Source organism: Eleginops maclovinus, chromosome 16 (genome assembly GCF_036324505.1).
Source record: "Eleginops maclovinus isolate JMC-PN-2008 ecotype Puerto Natales chromosome 16, JC_Emac_rtc_rv5, whole genome shotgun sequence".
NCBI lineage: Eukaryota > Metazoa > Chordata > Actinopteri > Perciformes > Eleginopidae > Eleginops > Eleginops maclovinus.
In genome coordinates, this window is record NC_086364.1 from 23267000 (window position 1) to 23287894 (window position 20895).

Sequence of the window (20895 nt, forward strand, 5' to 3'; positions counted from 1 at the left end):
GGCGGCTAATGTTGGGCTATAAAGGAACTACAGCACGGTCACATGACTTCACGTCACCACCGCTAAGCTAAAGGCGGCTAATGTTGTAATCTCATTTACACACTTGTTAGTTACCTCAGTTTTTAAATTCACCAACAAAACATTAAAATCTCGTCAACTTATTTTTACCACAGACTTTATTTCAGGCTGACAATCAAAAACCCATTCAGATAACCATTGACCTCTGGACCAGATGACAGGAAGTGCTAAAATGATGACTCATTCCTGGGTTTTAGGACTCATTCCTGCACCTCTCTCTATGGAAGTCAACACACCTCCCTGAGAAGCAGAACTGAAAGGTGTTCTTTGTGTGACATCATGTATCGTATCCACATTGAAAGCCCCCGATGTTGGGAGGTTACAGTTTCGTGTGGTGCATACACTCCTGACCGCACACTTTCTCCCCCCCGCCTCCCCCCCCTGCCTGGCTCTCTGCTCTGGCTGTGTGCAGTAATTGGCCGCACAGCGCCCGGATCCCTTTGTTTCTCCTGCAGAGGCTTGCGGTAGACATGCACAAGCGGCAGGCCTCGTAAATCTGTGGGACTCCGATGTCAGGGATCCCAGCTCCTCCACAATGACTTCACTCCCGCCCAAATCCCCGCCGTACTCCCGAACCGAGCCAATAACTTTATTTCATGACTTTTATGTGATATGTGTGTCGCTGTGTGACAGAGACGTTTCTGTTTCCTCACACACAAACCCTAATTTAGTATTTTGAAGGGTGCGCAGTCTGTGATTATACGTCTGTTTGCTGGTTTTCTGCCTCACAGTGAGCGCTGTTTGGCTTGGACTCGCTTCACTGACTCTGCAGCTACAGTTGTGGGTTTCCACGCCGGGTCAAATCTGGTTCAGTAAATAAATAGTCTTAACTTTACGGCCTGTGATGAGATAATGCGCCGATTCAAACGCCTGCACATGAGTTTAAGTATATAATCCCGAGCTAACGCTAGCCTTTAATGCACGAGACTTAAGAGCTGAAATCCTCACATCAGGAGGCCAAACGGGATCTTTTGATTTGTGCATTACATAACCTGAACGGGATTAAATACATTTAAACAAAGTCGAATCAGGCACACATTTTATACAGACTTCCTCTGCGCTCTGATCACTGTTTCACTTCCATAACCTGTACGGACAGGTCAGTGAACGCACCTTAACTCAGCAATACCTTTTAGTAGCAGATCGGCAGCAGTGTAAAGTACATTCAGTCAAATAGTACAACTTTGAGGTATTGTGTATTTCCATTTCATGCTACTGTGTACTTCTACTCCAATGCATTTATCTAACACCTTTAGTTGCTAGGCAGATTAGGATAAATGATGGTAAATATAATCTCCCTTAAATCAGACTGTAGTTCACCTGCAGTAAATCCAGCAGCTACCCTGCAGTATACAAAGCCATTCAAACTAGCTGCACCTTTACCAGCTCTGAGAACACTTTAATGATCAATCATTATAAAACATATCAGAGATATTATTCTGAAATGGACCAATCAGACAATGAGTACTTTTACTGTCGCTGCTTTAAGTACATTTAGAGGAGAGTACTTTCTACTTTCACTGGAGGAACATTTAGAATACTTTCACTGTGACAGAGTATTCCTACACTCTGGTACTTCTACTTTACTCAAGTACAAGACCTGAGTACTTCTACTTTACTCAAGTACAAGATCTGAGTACTTCTACTTTACTCAAGTACAAGACCTGAGTACTTCTACTTTACTCAAGTACAAGACCTGAGTACTTCTACTTTACTCAAGAACAAGATCTGAGTACTTCTACTTTACTCAAGTACAAGACCTGAGTACTTCTACTTTACTCAAGTACAAGACCTGAGTACTTCTACTTTACTCAAGTACAAGACCTGAGTACTTCTACTTTACTCAAGTACAAGACCTGAGTACTTCTACTTTACTCAAGAACAAGATCTGAGTACTTCTACTTTACTCAAGTACAAGATCTGAGTACTTCTACTTTACTCAAGAACAAGATCTGAGTACTTCTACTTTACTCAAGTACAAGACCTGAGTACTTCTACTTTCACTGGAGGAACATTTAGAATACTTTCACTGTGACAGAGTATTCCTACACTCTGGTACTTCTACTTTACTCAAGTACAAGACCTGAGTACTTCTACTTTACTCAAGTACAAGACCTGAGTACTTCTACTTTACTCAAGAACAAGATCTGAGTACTTCTACTTTACTCAAGTACAAGACCTGAGTACTTCTACTTTACTCAAGTACAAGACCTGAGTACTTCTACTTTACTCAAGTACAAGACCTGAGTACTTCTACTTTACTCAAGTACAAGACCTGAGTACTTCTACTTTACTCAAGTACAAGACCTGAGTACTTCTACTTTACTCAAGTACAAGACCTGAGTAGCTACTTCTACTTTACTCAAGTACAAGACCTGAGTACTTCTACTTTACTCAAGAACAAGATCTGAGTACTTCTGCTTTTACTCAAGTACAAGATCTGAGTACTTCTCCCTCCTCTGCAGATCTGAGTAAATATGAATCTGATTTTGAAAAGTCACAAGTCGCGCCTTGCCTCTGAAATAAATGCGCGTAAAAAAATAAAATGCCGCCTTTTTGCAGAAGTCGTTAGAAAGAGGAGAGCGATATAAAAAAAAAAGGTCCTGCAGAGCCGAGCCGAGCAGAGGGGAGGGAGATAAAGTTTTTTCCCTGAAAGTTTGTGCAAGCTTTCACTTTCTAGGCGGGGTTTCAGCAGCATGGAGTGAGAAACGGAGAGCGATGCAGCAGCAGCTTCCATCCAATAATAAGCTCTCACATTTCCACAAATAACCATGTACTCCCCGTACTGCCTGACACAGGTAAACCTCTTATTTCCTTGTTGGGGGGCAGCTTGTGGGGTGGAGGGGTGTTGTTGTGTTATTGCTGCGCTGCCTGTGTGTGTTTCGCGTGTTTGCTGCTGCGTCTTTTCTCCAACTTCTCCTCCGAGCGCGTCTCTGCAACTTTTCCGGTGCGCACATGGGGGGTTTTTTGGAGAGAAAATGGCGCTTCTCCCGAAATTATTTCATATAAAAAAGGAGGAGGAGGAGGAGGGGGTGTGGGGAGGCTGCAGGAGGAAGAGGAGGAGGAGGGGGAGACAGAATGTTGAGCGGAGGTTTGGGAAAGTACGGCCGGGCTGCAGGAGTGTTTTCCCGGCGAGAGGAGCCGCCTTCAGAGGCTTCATGTGGAGCTGGGAGAGACTTTGCTGTGTGTGTGTGTGTGTGTGTGTGTGTGTGTGTGTGTGTGTGTGTGTGTGTGTGTGTGTGTGTGTGTGTGTGTGTGTGTGAGAGGTTATAAACTCTGAATCTGCTGATTTTATCGTTGTTGCACGTTTTTGCACTTGAATGCAACACGTGTATTTTTTATATTTCTGCTTTTTTACTCCAACATTATCAGCATTTAACCCGCTGTACAAAATACCTGCCTCCTCTCACGTGCACCTCGTTTAGCAATTACCCAAGCCTTTATAATAAAAAGTGCTTCCAGTTATTTCTAAAATTGCAGAGACTTGGTGTGTGTGTGTGTGTGTGTGTGTGTGTGTGTGTGTGTGTGTGTGTGTGTGTGTGTGTGTGTGTGTGTGTGTGTGTGTGTGTGATTATTACCTCTGCATCTGCGGTTTTTATCTGGATCTTTGTTACAAGTTTTGGCACTTTGAATGCAACACGTCTTTCAGGTTGATTTTACATTTTCTATTTCTCTGTATTTATTCTCCTGCTGTGCTTCCTCTAACATGCACAGACATTTATATTTTAAAAAGTGCCATTTCTTTTATAGAAATGGGTGCATATTTCACACTTTCTTCTTTGTTGCTGCTGTGGATTAAAATGTCTGCAAATTTCCACACATATTATATCAGAACCTTTTTTGTTTCTGCACTTGAATGCAACACGTGTTTCAGGTTGACTATATGTTTATATTTCTGTCTATTTACTCTTACATTATCACCAGCTGCTTTTGCATTCACACACACTTTATAAAATACTTATCTTACGGAAAACTGCTTCCTCCAGCCTGCTCCTCATTTAGCAATTTCCAAGTCATTTATTTAAAAAAGTGCAATTCCTTTTTTATGATTACAAATCCCCCTCATATTAAATCAGTTTGGGCTGGTTTTCAGTGAAATACACTGTGGTTTTATTCATGCATCTGTAATAAATGTGTGAATTTAAATTGCTTTTCAGTCATAGTGCAACTTTATTTAATCTGATGTGCGATAGTAAGTGAACAATCTGAGTTCTTTACCATCATAACAGCATTTAAACACCACAGTGTGAGAGAAGGTCCGGCACGGCTGCTGGCGGAACTTTTTACCAAGCTTTTTCACTGCAGAATATAAAGCCTCTCTCACACTACATACACTCCTAAATGTACTTCAGATTTCCCAGCAGCACTTCTGGATCTGGAGGTCTGACCGACCCCCCGCTGCCTGCAGGCCTCTGGTTGTTACAGTGGTTTTATTAAAACGGTCTTCCTCCGCTGACGACGTGAGGATGTTCTCGGCTGCTCCACTCCTGTCTGCTTTCCATTTGAAAAACTTTAGCAGCCAAAAGAATCATAGCGTGGTCCTCCCGCTGACGCCGGGGGATTTATTGTTCTCCCTTAATTCTTCATTTTATTGGAGAAACTATTAAAGGGCACTAAGTTTGTTGACTTTGGAAGCAGGATTTAACTTCAGAACTGCAGGAAATAGACTCTCAGATGTGCAGCGTTGCCTGTACATGAGAATTATACGTCTCTGTGTTTCCAGACAGGCCTTTAGAAATGAGTGCAGAGAGGGAGAGGAGATGTAATATATTCCCTTAATTGTTCATTTTATTGTAGAAACTATTATAGGGTGCTATGACGGTTGACTTAAGACCTTGAATTTAACTTAAAACCTGCAGAAAATAGACTCACAGATGTGCAGCGGTGCCTCGAAATGTGTTTCACTTTGACTCTGCATTCTCTGTCCTTGCATTTCCAAACAAGCCTTTAGAAATGACACAAATTCTATTATTATTTTCCCTTAATTTTTAGTTTTATTGTAGAAACTATTACAGGGTACTAAGTGTTCTGACTTATAACCCAAATGGCAGAAAATAGAAGCACAGATTTGCAGTGTTGCCTCTAAATGTGTGTATGGTACTCCGTTTTCTGAGTCTTGCATCCTTGTAATTCTGAAATCATTTGATTATTTTCCCTTAATTCCTGATTTTATTGTAGAAACTATTACAGGGTACTCAGTGTGCTCACTTGAGACACAGAAGGAGACTTACAAACTGTCAGGATGTGTTTGGCTAATACTGGTTTTTCTTTGAGTTGTCCGTACTTGCATTTCCAAAGAAGCCTTTAGAAAAGACACCAGATTTATTATTATTTTCCCTTAATTCTTCTGTTTATTGCAGAAACTATTATAGGGTACTAAGTATACTGACTTAAGATCCATATGGCAGAAAATAGAAGCCCAGATGTGCAGCGTGGCCTGTAAATGAGAAAATGTGTTTTATGTTCTTGCAATTTAAAAGGAGCCTTTAGATGACTGCAGAGAGGGGAAAGTAATATTCCTTTATCTTCACTTTATCGACAAGTGTGCGGACTTAAGACCTCGAATATCACTTAAAACCTGCAGAAAATAGAAGCGGAGATGCCTGTAAATGAGGATATGTGTGTATGATCGTCACCTTTCCTCAACAAGCCTTTAGAGATGACAAACAAGCCTTTAGAGATGACACGAGATTTATTATACACCATTAACTCTTAATTTTATGGGAGAAACTATAATAGGAAACAAACACGGTTGACTTAAGAACTTGAGTGTGACTTAGACCTGCAGGAAACAGATGTGCGCGCTGCCTCTAGACGAGAATATGTGTTTATGATTCTCACTTTTCCCTCCTTGCGCTTCCACACAGGCCTTTGGAGATGATGACTTTATCTGTAATTGATAAAAAATCCTCTCACAGCAGATAATCTCCGAACAAAAGGAGCTTTTATTTAGCTACATAAATTTCCCCTCAATTAAAACTAATTGACAACAGAAGCTCACACAGAGTAATGCAGTACACATGTTGCACATGATGCTGACTCGCAGCGTGCCATCAGACTCTGTTTACCCTCTGTTTGCTTTCCCTACCTTATGTGTTGTGCACAGAAGAAACAACTTCACACACACACACACACACACACACACACACACACACACACACACACACACACACACACACACACACACACACACACACAGCAGTCCCCTGCAGACGGAGAGGCACATTTTGTTTATTTAATTGCTGTTAATAATTAAGAATTCGAGCTTGGACCTCGGATATGGCAGCAATAGTAAACATTTGAATGAATTATTAACTGTGATTTAAAAAGCAGAAGAAGAAGCGGCATGGCTGGAGAACGCTGCGTGCTGATGTGTGTGTGTGTGTGTGTGTGTGTGTGTTTCATGCTGATCTAATTTAGAGATAAAAAATCCCATCTATATTTAGGTATAATGTAATACAGCTTTTTAAAGTTGTGTCAAAAGATGTGTTGCTGCCCTGTCTCATAACTCATAATCTCCCATTCATTCTTATTTTGAAATAGAGACGATTTCCTTCCATCAAGTTCAATTATTTTTGACTTTTTGTCCGTATTTGTTGCTTTCCCAGCACGACCTTAAAGACATTTTTTTATTCCTTTTATTGCATTTTTATAATTGTCAGATGTGTCACCTCGTGATGTGTAAATCTCAGATGTTGTTCACATGGCGTTTTAACTGATTCCTTCCCTCTGCCCCCCCCCCCCTCCCCCTGTGCCGCCTGGACGCTGACCCTGCTGTCCTCGTCTCTTTACCCTCTCAACACTAAAGTATTACCCTACTCACCTTCTAAACAATGCCTTAGTGGTAAGTCCCATTTAGTCCCTCTTTATTCCGCATTAGGTGTCTGTGTTTCTTACGGGAGAGGACGAGGGCCACGTGTGAATGTGTTTTGAGATCGGACCAAAGTCACTTTTTATTTCGTTCTGAGATTAAAGTTTAGATTCTGGGAAAAAATAGAGAATTTTGAGAAAAAGTCAGAATAAAAAGAAGTCAGAATCTGAAGAAAAATTTGAATTGTCATAAAAATTCAACATTTGAAGAAAGACTCAACATTCTGTTCCCCGTCAGAATTCTGAGGTTTAAAAACAGTATTATTTTATATCTCAGAATTTTGACTTTCATACTTTTGTCTTTTCTCTCAGAATCCGATTTCAAACTCAGAACTAAAAAAGAATCACTTCTGGTCAGATCTCAAAATGAAATGAAAGTCATATTTGGCCCTCATCCTCTTCCGTAGTTTCTATATTCCATATTCCAGAAAATGTTTTTTTTTTTTGCAGCTGAAGGTTTTACAGGCACACACACTATGAAAAGTTGTCTGTGTTTTTATTGGCGAACCTCGTTTTAATGTGTGCAGAGGAAAATATTTGGAACAGAAGAAGATATATATTATGTTGCAAGCTATATTTAACGTGGTGTTTGAGTTTACCGTAACTACAAACATTCATTCTGAAATACCAGCTTTTATTTTTGCCTTTTTTTTAAATTACCGGACACTTTCTTCTCCGTGTCTTTAAAGCCACATGTTTTATCCCGTGTTGTTTTTCTCTGGAGTCACCTCAGCCTCGAGGTCAGCGTCTTATTGCTCTTTCCTCCCCGTCTGCAGCCTTTCTTTATCAGCTCCGGGTGTTTCTCCGAGAGGATGTATTATATTTTCCTGACGTCACCGGCGAGCGTTATCAGAGCGCTGTGTTTGCAGAGAAAATATCAAAGCATGAGCTAGTTTGTTTTAATGTGAAATCCCATTTAATGAACGTAATCAATATCAGGACTTTGAAGCATTAACTTTACATTTATTCGGCCCTCACATCACCCCCCCCCAGCTCCCCTCTCCTTCTCTTCCTGCAGAGTGAGTAGGAACAGCTGCTCCGAGGATTAAAATCTGATGGAACCACAGTCTGAATAAACAGAAAATGTTGGATTTTTCACAATAAAACACGTAGACATGCATGCGCGTGCACACGGGCCGGGCAAACATGCCGCTGAAACCTTTTCGGTGTCTTCATGCCAATTAGGTTGTTGCTGGGTGCCAATTTCCAGGCGGCCGTGCCTCACCTTTGTCCTGTAACTGAATCATTTTCAAGCTGCAGTTTCATGCTCAAAAAAAGTGCAAAGTATAACATTTCTCCCTGAAAGATGCTATCAGGGTGGGTTTTGCTTCAGCTGCACATACGTCTAAATATCGGGCAGCCGGTACAGCACTCTGTTTTTGGACGGCACACGGAGAAATGAAGTCACAGTGCTCCTGATTGACAGGTGTAGGCGGACCCATTGTTCTCCGTTGTAACTGAGTGGTGCACGGTTTGTAAGACGGGCGGACAGAAAGGGAGTCAGGGGTGAAACCGGAGCAGGTCACGATGCCAGACGTTAGCCGGGGACACCGTGTTCCTTTACTTATTCATCCCAACCACGCAGCCAATCCCCCGCAGACAAACGATCGTGAACCTTGACCTCTTGGCTCATTTTAAGGCAACTTTTCAGGGTTCAAAATTCTAAAAACGATACCTTTTATCTCGTTAGGGTTAGTGAGCTTACATCGACCCAAATGTTCCAACCATTTTCAAACGCAGAGAAATCTGTCGTTTGTCACAAATGGGTGATCTCTTTAGTCGGCCAGCTCTTTGAGTTTCGTCATTGTTGAGGTTGTTTGCCAAAAGCTTTCATTGTTTACTTTTCATCCAGCTTTAAGCCTTTCAACTTTAAACAATTTATTTAGTTTAAGTCATCGGCTTTAAAGTGATTATAGAAAGGAGCCATGCTAACCTTAGCGGTTAGGTCGTCGCCCCTTCATCCTTTGTCCGGACGTGAAAATGCTTCATTCTGTGTGTTTTTACTGCTTTAATTACCTGGTCAGTTTGGTTTCAGGGGTACTAGACCTCTAGGAATAATACAGCTTCTGGTAAAAAGTCCTGAGCGATGCTAAAGGGCGCTCCCCAACTGCGTCCATTGATTGAGAGCAAGTAGATATTGTGCGGTTTTGGTGGCACTTTGGTGTATTTCTGCCTCCTATCATTGGCACCCGAGACCCTAGAGCCTAAAATGTGAGCTTTTTCTCATCTCGAAGCTTCAAAACAGGTAAAATATTCCCAGCATGTAACCAAGAGGCGTTTCTGTGATGAACGTCTCTGTCGGTGATATACATTATCTGAGTTTATCATCAGCTGTTGACCGGGGGCTGGCGTGCGTCAGCAGGAGCGGATTTACAGCATCTTTCATTTCCGAGCTCTCTTTGGTGGTGAAACACAAAGATGAGATGAGCTGCGTGTTGGCAGCCGGCGGTATAGATTTTAAATTAAGTAGCATGTAGTTTTTATCTCGCGCCGCATGCAGAGAGAGAGGCAGAACCCGCTGCGCCTCGCTCAGAATCAGCACAGCTGTCCCAGCATCCGTGGAGAATGGATTCCTGCTGCTGGTGCCATGGGAGGCTCCCGCCAACAAGAATGGGAGGATATCCAGTGTGTGTGTGTTCTAAAGAGTGTGTACCATGTGTGTGTGTGTGTGTGTGTGTGTGTGTGTGTGTGTGATATGCATGTGTGTGTCATGTCACCTCTGGCATGGATTAGTCATTGGCACAACCCGGCGCTGCCCGCGGCCTCGCTGCGGTTCTGTGGTCGCCGATATGTTGTGCAGTTGCCATGGCTACTGAACACACACACACACACACACACACACACACACACACACACACACACACACACACACACACACACACACACACACACACACACATCGGTGCTAAATTACATAATTGAGCTAGAATAAACGGAGGAAAGCAAAATACTTAGTGTACAATATGAGAAAGGGGGCAGGGTGTGTGTGAATTTGGAAAAGACAGAGTGTTCCTTCAGCAGAACAACGCATGAAACGGTATTGGTGAATATTTGCGAGCTCTGTCATCAGGACAGCGTGTCCTCCGCTCGATTTTGACTCATAACTCCAAACAAGAGAGCCGCCATTATGCGACTGCGTTGGGAGCGCTGTGTCGGGCCGGCGGACAGGGCGAATGAAGCTAAGGTGTTTGTGGTCACACACAAGTGGTGTGTGTGTGTGTGTGTGTGTGTGTGTGTGTGTGTGTGTGTGTGTGTGTGTGTGTGTGTGTGAAAGAATGAAAGAGTGTGTGTGTGTGCCCCACCCTCTACCACACACACTCTCTTTCATTCTTTCACACACACACACACACACACACACACACACACACACGGATTTTCCTCCTGGGCTTCAGTTTGTTTTTAATAGATGGTTTATCAGCCGGAGGATCAGCAATGAGTCACATCTCCCTGACACTTGGCTAACTCAAGGGCTGAACCTCTGATGAGTCTTTTGTAGTAAGTCAAAGACCCCCTCCAGAATTCATAGATGAACAAATACTCTTGTCTGAATAATATTTACTAAAGGTGCAATGATTTTCATGCAGAAAATGAAGTTTCCCGCCTCTTTATTCTGCAGATTTCATGCTTTTTAAAAGTGTTGTCTTATATTAAAGTGAATGTCTTTGGGTTTTCTTTAACTGATGCACAATCTGGTATTTATTTTAAGTCAATAAAGCAACTTGGCCTCATAAGTAATACATACTACTATACATTTCAGATGGATCAGTGATGCATATCCTGCCGCTCTAATGGTTTCTAACTAAAATAATCAATAATCTTGTTGATAAATCTTAAACTCAGCCACTTCCTCTCTGTTAACTTACATATTGAACCCTGATGTGCTCCCAGACTAAATGTGAAGTCACTAAATCCTGGTTGTGTCTAAAATGAGGTTAAATATCACTTTGTACCTGCAGAACATCGAGGTGCACATCATTCTGCAAGTGAAACTCCAGAGATGACCTTTTAAATGTGAATTAATGGTCGCAAAATGAAAAGAGGCCATTATGTCCTCTGTAAGACCAGTAGTAGTTATGGTCGTTGCGTCTCGCACTGTTTATCTGGTTTTGTTCCACGTCTAGCGCTGCAGAAGACAGACTGAGAAATGTCTGAGTGTGCTTTGTTCTCCCGTTGAATAGATTTGAGCTAATGCCAGTATCAACACACGGAGCGACGCTCGCAGTAATTCATCAACCAGCAACGTTTCCGTCAGAAGACGAGCTGCGTGATATTACATTACTGAGATCTTTTGTTGTTTCCACGAAGACGAGCTGCACGGAAACCCCGGAGCGCGCAGAGCCGTTGTAGCAGCGCGCCACAGGTCAACAGGAATAGACGGAGGGGTTGTTGTTGCGGATCATCGGCGGCCCACTCAAGGTCACCTCGGTGTGGGCAATCTGGGCTGGTTGTTTGGCCTGGCCTGCCTGCCTGTCTGACCTACATCTCACTGGCTAAATATATACAGTAGACTCCTCATTACAAAGCTCAGATTAATCTGGATGAAATCTGAGCTGCGCTTCACTCCCTCCTCTCTAACTTCTTTCAGTCGCCGTCTCTCAGATAAGCTTTCCAAAGAAAAGAGAAGCAGGTTTTCGCACAAACATGCCGCACGTATTATCAAATTCATTCAGAAACAAATCCTCCGTACGTTTGCCGTGTGTTTGAAGCCTAACTATGAGCGTCATGCACCTGCACATATTTAATCACATGAAGCCCAGGTGTGCATTGTTTCAGATAAGAAAAATCCCACCTATAACCATCGCATGACAGCAGGAGAGTGTGTGTTCATGTTATATTACAGGACGGGGCTTTCCTACCTTTTCTTTTAGTCTCACGTTTCCTCTCCAGCGTCAAGTGAATATGATTTACTTTTCTGGGGTCAATGTTTACTTCTGTTTTGGGGAAATTGCATCGTCTACCACTACCAGAAGCTGACCATTTAGCTAACCGTATACTTTAAGTGATGCAGGGTTTTTCTACCAATTCTAAGACATTCAATGGAAACGATATTGTTGCCTGAATTGTTTAAGAATTTAGAGCTGGATTAAAAACGTTCTGTATCTGAGAAGAACGTTACATACCAGCTGATCATCCACTCCTTTTGGACAGAGGCTGCACGTGCAAACTGCTAAATAGTTTGGTATGAGAGTTAGCAGTTTTTTGGGAACAATTTGAAGCACTTCTTCCTTTGAGCTACTTTTAGGCAACTCTTTTGCGATGTAGCCTGCTTTAAGCTATCAGTTTCAACCAAGCCTACTTTTAGTTAACTGTTTTAGCCTTTTATCCATTAGCCGTATTTTAGCTAACCAATTCAAACATTTATTCATTAGCCTACATTAAACTAACAGTTTCAATCATTTCAAAAGGCCTACCTTTAGCTACCTCTTTCAACGAATTATCCATTAGCCTTATTTAAGCTAACTGTTTCCACCATGTGTCATTCTTTTAGTTAGCTCTAAGTAACTGTTAGCTAAAAGAAAAGGATAAATGGTTGAAATATTGTTGAATGCCATTCATTTATCTATTAACCCTCTATAAGCTAACAGATTTAGCCTATTTTAGGCTAACTGTAACAACCATGTACCATTCTTTTAGCTGGCTTAAAAGTTAGCTGAAAGTAAAGGATAAATGGTTGAAATATCATTAAATGCAATTCAATTATTCATTAGCCCACGCTAAGCTAACAGTGTCAACCATTTACCCATTAGCATACATCAAGCTAATAGTTTTAACCATTTAGCCTATTTTAAGCAAACTGATTCAACCATGCACCATTCTTTTAGTTAGCTCAAAAGTTAGCTCAAAGTAACTGTTAGCTCAAAGTAACTGTTAGCTCAAAGTAACTGTTAGCTCAAAGTAATGGATAAATGGTTTGAAAATGTTATTCATTGACCTATTCTCCCCTTTAGCTAACTGTTGTAACCATGTAGCCTTCTTCTAGTTAGCTTAAAAGTTAGCTCAAAGTAATGGGTACATGGTTGATTTATTGCTGTATGTTATCTATTGGCCCACTATAAACTAACAGTACAACCATTGAGCCTAATTTTAGCTAACTGTTTCAACCAGCTATCATTCTTCTAATCAGCTCAACAGTTAGATAAAAGTATGCTAGCTAAAAGTTTTGATAAATGGTTGAACTGTTGTTGAATGCCATAGATTGTTTTAGCGTGACCTAACTGTTTCCAGTGATGTAACAGCAGTTTTACGTTGCAAAGCTATGACTATTAGCTAAAAGTCCCACATTCAGTGATGGTACTGTTTGTCTTTGGGTTGCAAATTGAGTTGAGTTGATCAGAACCCTTCAGTGTGAAGTTGGAACAGTTGACCCGGGAGATGGGTAGATGCTTTTATACATATATTAAAATCACATTTAGTATTCAATACAATGGCCTGAGCTACTCTCTAATGCCCCTAAACTTCCAACAGACTGAACAAAGACTTCATCAGGCCTCAGTTAGTTGGGAAATGGCGGCGGTGTCGGGGACTTTTCAGCCGTTAAGCGATGACATCACACGGCTCGATGATGTCATTTCTCATCAAGTTTTTGCCGCTCCTTTGGCTTCCCTTTGAGTAAACGAGGGATAAAGAGGCATTGATTGGCTCGTTGATTGTACCTCACATTTCCCGAGGCTTCCTCTGATCATCGCGCCGCATTACCTCATGCTGCGCTGGGTATGTTGGAGGTGAAAACATGCAGGAGTGTAATCCACATTGGCTATTAAGCAGATAAGATTACACCCAATGATTACATCCATGAGTTAAAGTTAGCACGTGGGATCTACTTTTATGCTCTTCTTCTGGGAACACGGCTCATCCGCTGTGGTTGGGCTTAATAGGCATTTATTGGGTTAATGTCGGAGGGAAAATCTTTTCCTGTCTCGGGGGTGGGTGGAGGAACGTTGACGCTCGGAGGCTTATGAACCTGCAAGTCAAACAGTAATGAAAACAGTTGTGAACTGATTTCAAGAGCTGGGGAAAATACTTTCAGACACAATATGTGAGGAAGACTCTTCCTGTTACCTTCCCTGCGTGTAACTCGGCCACCCTGTCCGGCAAGGAATATCTGTCGCCCCGCGGGGAACAAAGGGCTGGAGCTCGCTCTTCGGAGCAGGAAGCTGGCCTCCTGCCAAGGGTGGAAAATCTATACTTGGTTGCATAATATAACATATCTTTACCTCGGATGAACTGAGGGAGGCCGGGCAGCTGTGAGCAAACAGAGCTGCAGGGCGGGAGTGTGTGTGTGTGTGTGTGTGTGTGTGTGTGTGTGTATTATTAACCAGCTGTGTTTGTGTGGAAGTGTGTTGGGTTATGAGTACGCACTCTATGCTTCTTGTGACTTGTGTTTGCTGCTAGCTGCAGGCTGTTTCAATCCCCCCCCCCCCACACACACACAGACACACACACACACACACACACACACAGCTCCGAGTAGATTACAGTACAGTCAAATAGATCCTTGTTGTGCAGGGGGGAGTACTCAGATCTTGTACTTGAGTAAAGTAGAAGTACTCAGGTCTTGTATTTGAGTAAAGTAGAAGTACTCAGATCTTGTTCTTGAGTAAAGTAGAAGTACTCAGATCTTGTACTTGAGTAAAGTAGAAGTACTCAGATCTTGTACTTGAGTAAAGTAGAAGTACTCTGATCTTGTACTTGAGTAAAGTAGAAGTACTCAGATCTTGTTCTTGAGTAAAAGTAGAAGTACTCAGATCTTGTACTTGAGTAAAAGTAGAAGTACTCAGATATTGTTCTTGAGTAAAGTAGAAGTACTCAGATCTTGTACTTGAGTAAAAGTAGAAGTACTCAGATCTTGTACTTGAGTAAAAGTAGAAGTACTCAGATCTTGTACTTGAGTAAATTAGAAGTACTCAGGTCTTGTACTTGAGTAAAGTAGAAGTACTCAGATCTTGTACTTGAGTAAATTAGAAGTACTCAGATCTTGTTCTTGAGTAAAAGTAGAAGTACTCAGGTCTTGTACTTGAGTAAAGTAGAAGTACTCTGATATTGTTCTTGAGTAAAGTAGAAGTACTCAGATCTTGTACTTGAGTAAAAGTAGAAGTACTCAGATCTTGTACTTGAGTAAATTAGAAGTACTCAGATCTTGTACTTGAGTAAAGTAGAAGTACTCAGATCTTGTACTTGAGTAAAGTAGAAGTACCAGAGTGTAGGAATACTCTGTCACAGTAAAAGTATTCTAAATGTTCCTCCAGTGAAAGTAGAAAGTACTCTCCTCTAAATGTACTTAAAGTAGTGACAGTAAAAGTAGTCATTGTCTGATTGGTCCATTTCAGAATAATATCTCTGATATGTTTTATAATGATTGATCATTAAAGTGTTCTCAGAGCTGGTAAAGGTGCAGCTAGTTTGAATGCTTTGTATACTGCAGGGTAGCTGCTGGATTTACTGCAGGTGAACTACAGTCTGATTTAAGGGCTGATGATGTTTCAGCTTCTTTAAACCCCTGAACTTGAGTCGAGGGGTTTGAGACTCCGCTGACTCCTCTCCCCACTGCAGCTGCAGCGTGATATAAACTTTGTGCTCTGTTTAGCCTCGGAGAAATAGCTGCTGGATTAGCGAGCGTTACATGGAAAGTTGTGTATTTGACTGGAAAATTCAGCACAGGGTGAGGACTTCATGTCACTGCTGGAATATAAAACACAGATGTGTTAGATTTGATTCTGCAAAGTTCACAAAGCGGCAGGATCTCAAAACCTGTTGCACATAGTTAACCATCAGGTTTTAAAAGAGCAATAACTGCTGACGAATGTAAAATGCACAAGAGAAGAGTCAGACTAACGAGGAACAGCCCGGGGTTTGCATTTGTATTGATGCAAATGACCTTTCATCACTCACAAAACACTAACGGTAATACAAATAACTTGATCCCTGCAGACATACAGCTGTCTGATCACCATTCAGAGAACTTACTGAACTAACGGCACACTTTTCTTTTAATAAATGTGCAAGAAGGACCTTTGTGGGGGTGGTTGTGACAGCTTCTCCTGCTGTTACACAAAAACAAGTAAATAAATAAATAACAACAAGGTGTTTTCTCTTGTAATAAGTACACAAATCTGCCAGTAGACCAAGTGAACCTTTGCTTGGTAAGATATATTGAAACTAGATGGGATATTTAGATAAATTAGATCTTGTAATTATCTGAAACTCTTATTCAACTTGAGTCAGGAGATCTTGTGAAAGAAAATGAGCCAGAAACGCTCAAACGTTTTCTGATGTTAATTTGTGATTTTCCAATCAAAATGTGCTGCTTTCTAAAACAAATAGGATGATCCAGCTTTTACAAATACCTCAGGAGCTTAAAAACCATGTTACATGTCAAAAAACAACAACTCACAATAAGATGTTTTTAAGAGTCTTTAACAAGATGCATTATCCAAACACAAGTCCCTTTATCTCACAGGACTGTTACCTCTTAAGTGATTAAGTCTCATATCAAGAGTAAAGACATATTCCGACTAGAAATTAGAGCAGTTTTTGCACTGTAAAAACCCTTCTTTTTTAACTTCCCACCCCTGTTATTGAGAGGTTTAGCTGCTCGAGCTGGGTTAAAACTTCTTGTAGGAGCCCGTGTTGTGATGAGACGGCCGGTAATGGAGAAACATGGTGTGCCGCTCCACTTCTGTGGCTGCTTTCTCCCGAGTTGAAGGGAAAAAAGCCCCAACACGACCGTCCGTTTGACGTGTCGAGCTGCTGTCAGTCTCTTCAGCGTGATCGTGAAACTCAAACTGGCCTCATTACGGTCATCATCTGGAATAAAGAGCAGTCACTCGGCCACCTGCAGCAGAGAGAGAGCCTCCCGTCTGGACCTCGCAACTCACTTTATTCATCATGCTTTTTATTTATATCCCTCTGCCTTGTTTTTCCTCTCCATCTGCACACCTGAATAAAAATATTTCCCAGCTAGAGTTAGAACTCATAAGGGAACCACAAATTGACCGTGTATTGCAGCCAGGCCGTAGAGATTTATGATGAGTGTGGGCGGGTATGCAGAGGTGCATATTATGGAGCTGAAGGCCTTGAGGATGACGAAGAGGAGTGAAAAAAAAGAGCGTGCAGAGAGAGAGAAAGAAAGGGGAAAATGGCGGGAATGGAATCTGTCTTTGTGGAGTAAATAGTTTTACAGCCTCAGCAAGAAGTGGATACGTTTCCTCTGGTTGTCAGGGCTTTTATTGTGAAAATTACCCACAAAAGGAGTGGAATTGTTGTCTTTCTAAAGCTTAAAGGACTAATAAAGTTTCCTGTTCAGAATACTGAGCCTCTGTTGTTGGTTCCTCATCTACGTTTCTATTATGTTGAATTTACTCTTGTTTAAGGCCTTTATTTTGAAAGGCTAGAACTGAACAAGTTGAGTAACAAAGTGTTGTTTCATAATACGACCCTCCGTGTTGTTCTACACTACGTATGATCATATGTTAGATTATAGGAAAAGAAACATGCACAGAGAAAGAAGAATGACTGTTTTGATGTTTAGGGCTTTTATTGTGAAAATTACCAACAGAGGAGGTTTCCTGTTCAGAATACGGAGCTTCTGTGTTGTTGTATTATCCTCATGTACTCTCCGTTAGTATTATACTGGATGAGTTTGAGTTGGTTTTCAGTAACAAAGTTTAGAAGTTTAAGGCTTTTATTGTGAAAGGCAAGATCTGGACAAGTTGAGTAATGCATTTTCAGTTCAGAATACAGAGTGTCAGTGTTGTTCAGCACTACACAGGATCATATGTTAGATTCTAGGAAAAAAGAGCGTGCGAAGAGAAAGACAAGTGACTATATTTATATGTTTAGGGCTTTTATTTTGAAAGGAAAGGATGAAATCAGTGTTAAAGGACTAATACAGTTTCCTGTTCACAATATGGAGCCTCGAATAGTTGCCATAATCCGAATGTACTCTACCTTTTGATTAAATATTAGATTATAGGCCAAAAAGAGCGTGCAAAGAGAAACAAGAGGGAATATATTGATATGTTTAGGGCTTTTATTGTGAAAGGTGAAAACGAACGGAGTGGATTTGTTATCTTTGTCAAAGTTATAGGATTAATAACCTTTCCTGTTCAGAATACAGGGCCCTTGTGTTGTTGTCATAATCCTCATTTACTCTCTGTTTGTGATTATGATTATATGTTTAGGGCTTTTATTGTGAAATATGAAAACGAAAAGAGGGATCTGTTGGATTTGTAATGGTTAAAAGACGAATACATTTTCCTGTTTTGGTTCAGACTACAGATCCTGTGGTTTGTTGTCATAATCTTCATCTTCTCTACGTTATGAATATATGTTAGATTTTATTATACATAGGGAAATATGATTAAGTATTGTGGGCTTTTATTGTGAAAAATCGGAAAGTGAGTGGATAAGTTGTCTTTCTGAAGGTTCAAAAAGGTTCCTGTCCAGAATAGGAGCTCCTGTTGTTGTCAAGTACTCTATGTTTTGAATCTATGTTAGATTATAGGAGAGAAAGAGCACACATAGAGAGCGAAAAGGCGGGAATGAAAGAGGCCAGACTCTGCCTGCTGTCAGTAGACTGGGTTCCACCTCCATGTTCTTTTCTTTCTCCCAGCAGCTTGATTTGTTTGATTTACTCTCTATCAATCAGCGAGGGGACGCATTTAAACGAATGTGAAGTGTATTTGAGAAAGCTTCTTTATGGCTGTGGCTGTTTGTGTTCTCCTTTTACTTTCCCTGGAAGCAGACCGTGATTAAAACACACGATATAGACGTATTGAGTTTCCTCTGGGATTGGAAGGAATGCAAAATGCATCATAACCATATTATACTAGTTAGGAGCGGTGTGCGATGCCAAGCCTCTGGATACAGGAAAGAGTTTGGTAACACTGAAGGGAACCGAGGCCCACAAAGAGACACAATCCCACAACTGAGACAAACCGAGGACACCGGACACTGTTGGACTGAGTTTGACTCTTCATAGGATATACACTGTACACACTGTACTGAAGCCACATGACAAGTTCTGTCAGACTACTGTAAACTTCTACTTTTGTTCTGGAGTAGGTTTTGACATTGAGTATTTTCACACTGTTAAGTAGTAAGTAAGGACTCTTTAAAGTAGAGACACTACATACTGATATACACCTGAACATCAGCAGGAGAGGACTCTTTAAAGTAGAGACTCTACATACTGATATACACCTGAACATCAGCAGGAGAGGACTCTTTAAAGTAGAGACACTACATACTGATATACACCTGAACATCAGCAGGAGAGGACTCTTTAAAGTAGAGACTCTACTAATATACACCTGAACATCAGCAGGAGAGGACTCTTTAAAGTAGAGACACTACATACTGATATACACCTGAACATCAGCAGGAGAGGACTCTTTAAAGTAGAGACTCTACATACTGATATACACCTGAACATCAGCAGGAGAGGACTCTTTAAAGTAGAGACACTACATACTGATATACACCTGAACATCAGCAGGAGAGGACTCTTTAAAGTAGAGACACTACATACTGATATACACCTGAACATCAGCAGGAGAGGACTCTTTAAAGTAGAGACACTACATACTGATATACACCTGAACATCAGCAGGAGAGGACTCTTTAAAGTAGAGACTCTACATACTGATATACACCTGAACATCAGCAGGAGAGGACTCTTTAAAGTAGAGACACTACATACTGATATACACCTGAACATCAGCAGGAGAGGACTCTTTAAAGTAGAGACACTACATACTGATATACACCTGAACATCAGCAGGAGAGGACTCTTTAAAGTAGAGACACTACATACTGATATACACCTGAACATCAGCAGGAGAGGACTCTTTAAAGTAGAGACACTACATACTGATATACACCTGAACATCAGCAGGAGAGGACTCTTTAAAGTAGAGACACTACATACTGATATACACCTGAACATCAGCAGGAGAGGACTCTTTAAAGTAGAGACACTACATACCAGAAAATAGGCTTTTCAACCAAAAAAACCCTTAAATGTAATTAAAAGTTTTAGATTTTTGGGTTTATCTGGTCAAGAGGTTTGAGTTTTAAAGTATGAGCTATAACGGCATTATCCCAAACGACCAAACAGTTTTTCCCTTTGAAAAGCTTAACAGAGGAAACCCCAAAAAATAAAAAGTGTGTGTGAGCGCCTCAGAATCCGTTTGGCATTTTTGTTGTGAGGGAAGCATGTAGCTGGTGGGACTTCGGCCGGCACAATCCCTGCTCTGTTAAAACAATGCGGCAGTTGTCCTCCCTAACCTAATTACTCCCTCCCGGGGGAGAAAGGCAACAGCACCAAATCCCATAGTTAGGAGCTCTGATCTGGGCCCTGCTGTAAGAAAAGACCTCATTCATTTCCCTCCCTTCTTCTTCCCCAACACACACTTTCAATTTTTTCCTGCGTCTGGGTTTGACCTGATAGACGTAATTATGCTTCAATACATCCTGATCTTTCTCTTCATGTGTGTTTTTCTGGACAATTTATAATACATTGGTGCAGGAATGAGTTATAAAACCAGGAAATGAGTCAGCATGTTAGCACCTCCTGTCCCCTAGCTGGAAGTCAACAGTGTTTTGAATGTGTTTTTAGCCGCCCAACATTAGCCGCCTTTAGCTCAGCGATGGTGAAGTGAAGTCATGTGACCGTGCTGTAGTTCCTTTATAGCGCAACATTAGCCACCTTTAGCTTAGCGGTGGAGACGTGAAGTCATGTGACCGTGCTGTAGTTCCTTTATAGCCCAACATTAGCCTCCTTTAGCTTAGCGGTGGTGACGTGAAGTCATGTGACCGTGCTGTAGTTCCTTTATAGCCCAACATTAGCCGCCTTTAGCTTAGCGGTGGTGACCTGCAGTCATGTGACCGTGCTGTAGTTCCTTTATAGCCCAACATTAGCCACCTTTAGCTTAGCGGTGGAGACGT

At 41.4% G+C, this 20895-nt stretch overlaps 1 protein-coding gene across 3 annotated transcripts in view; it reads left to right on the top strand.

The window, feature by feature from the left end:
- nfixb (nuclear factor I/Xb) overlaps positions 1–20895 on the top strand; it is a 175881-nt gene that overhangs the window by 36704 nt on the left and 118282 nt on the right. The window contains exon 3 of one of the 3 annotated variants that reach the window (XM_063904332.1): positions 6887–6922. The exons of the other annotated variants lie outside the window; for them this stretch is intronic. Coding sequence (XP_063760402.1) covers positions 6887–6922 — 36 coding nt within the window. The remainder of the gene's footprint in view (positions 1–6886; positions 6923–20895) is intronic. 3 annotated transcript variants of the gene reach the window in all.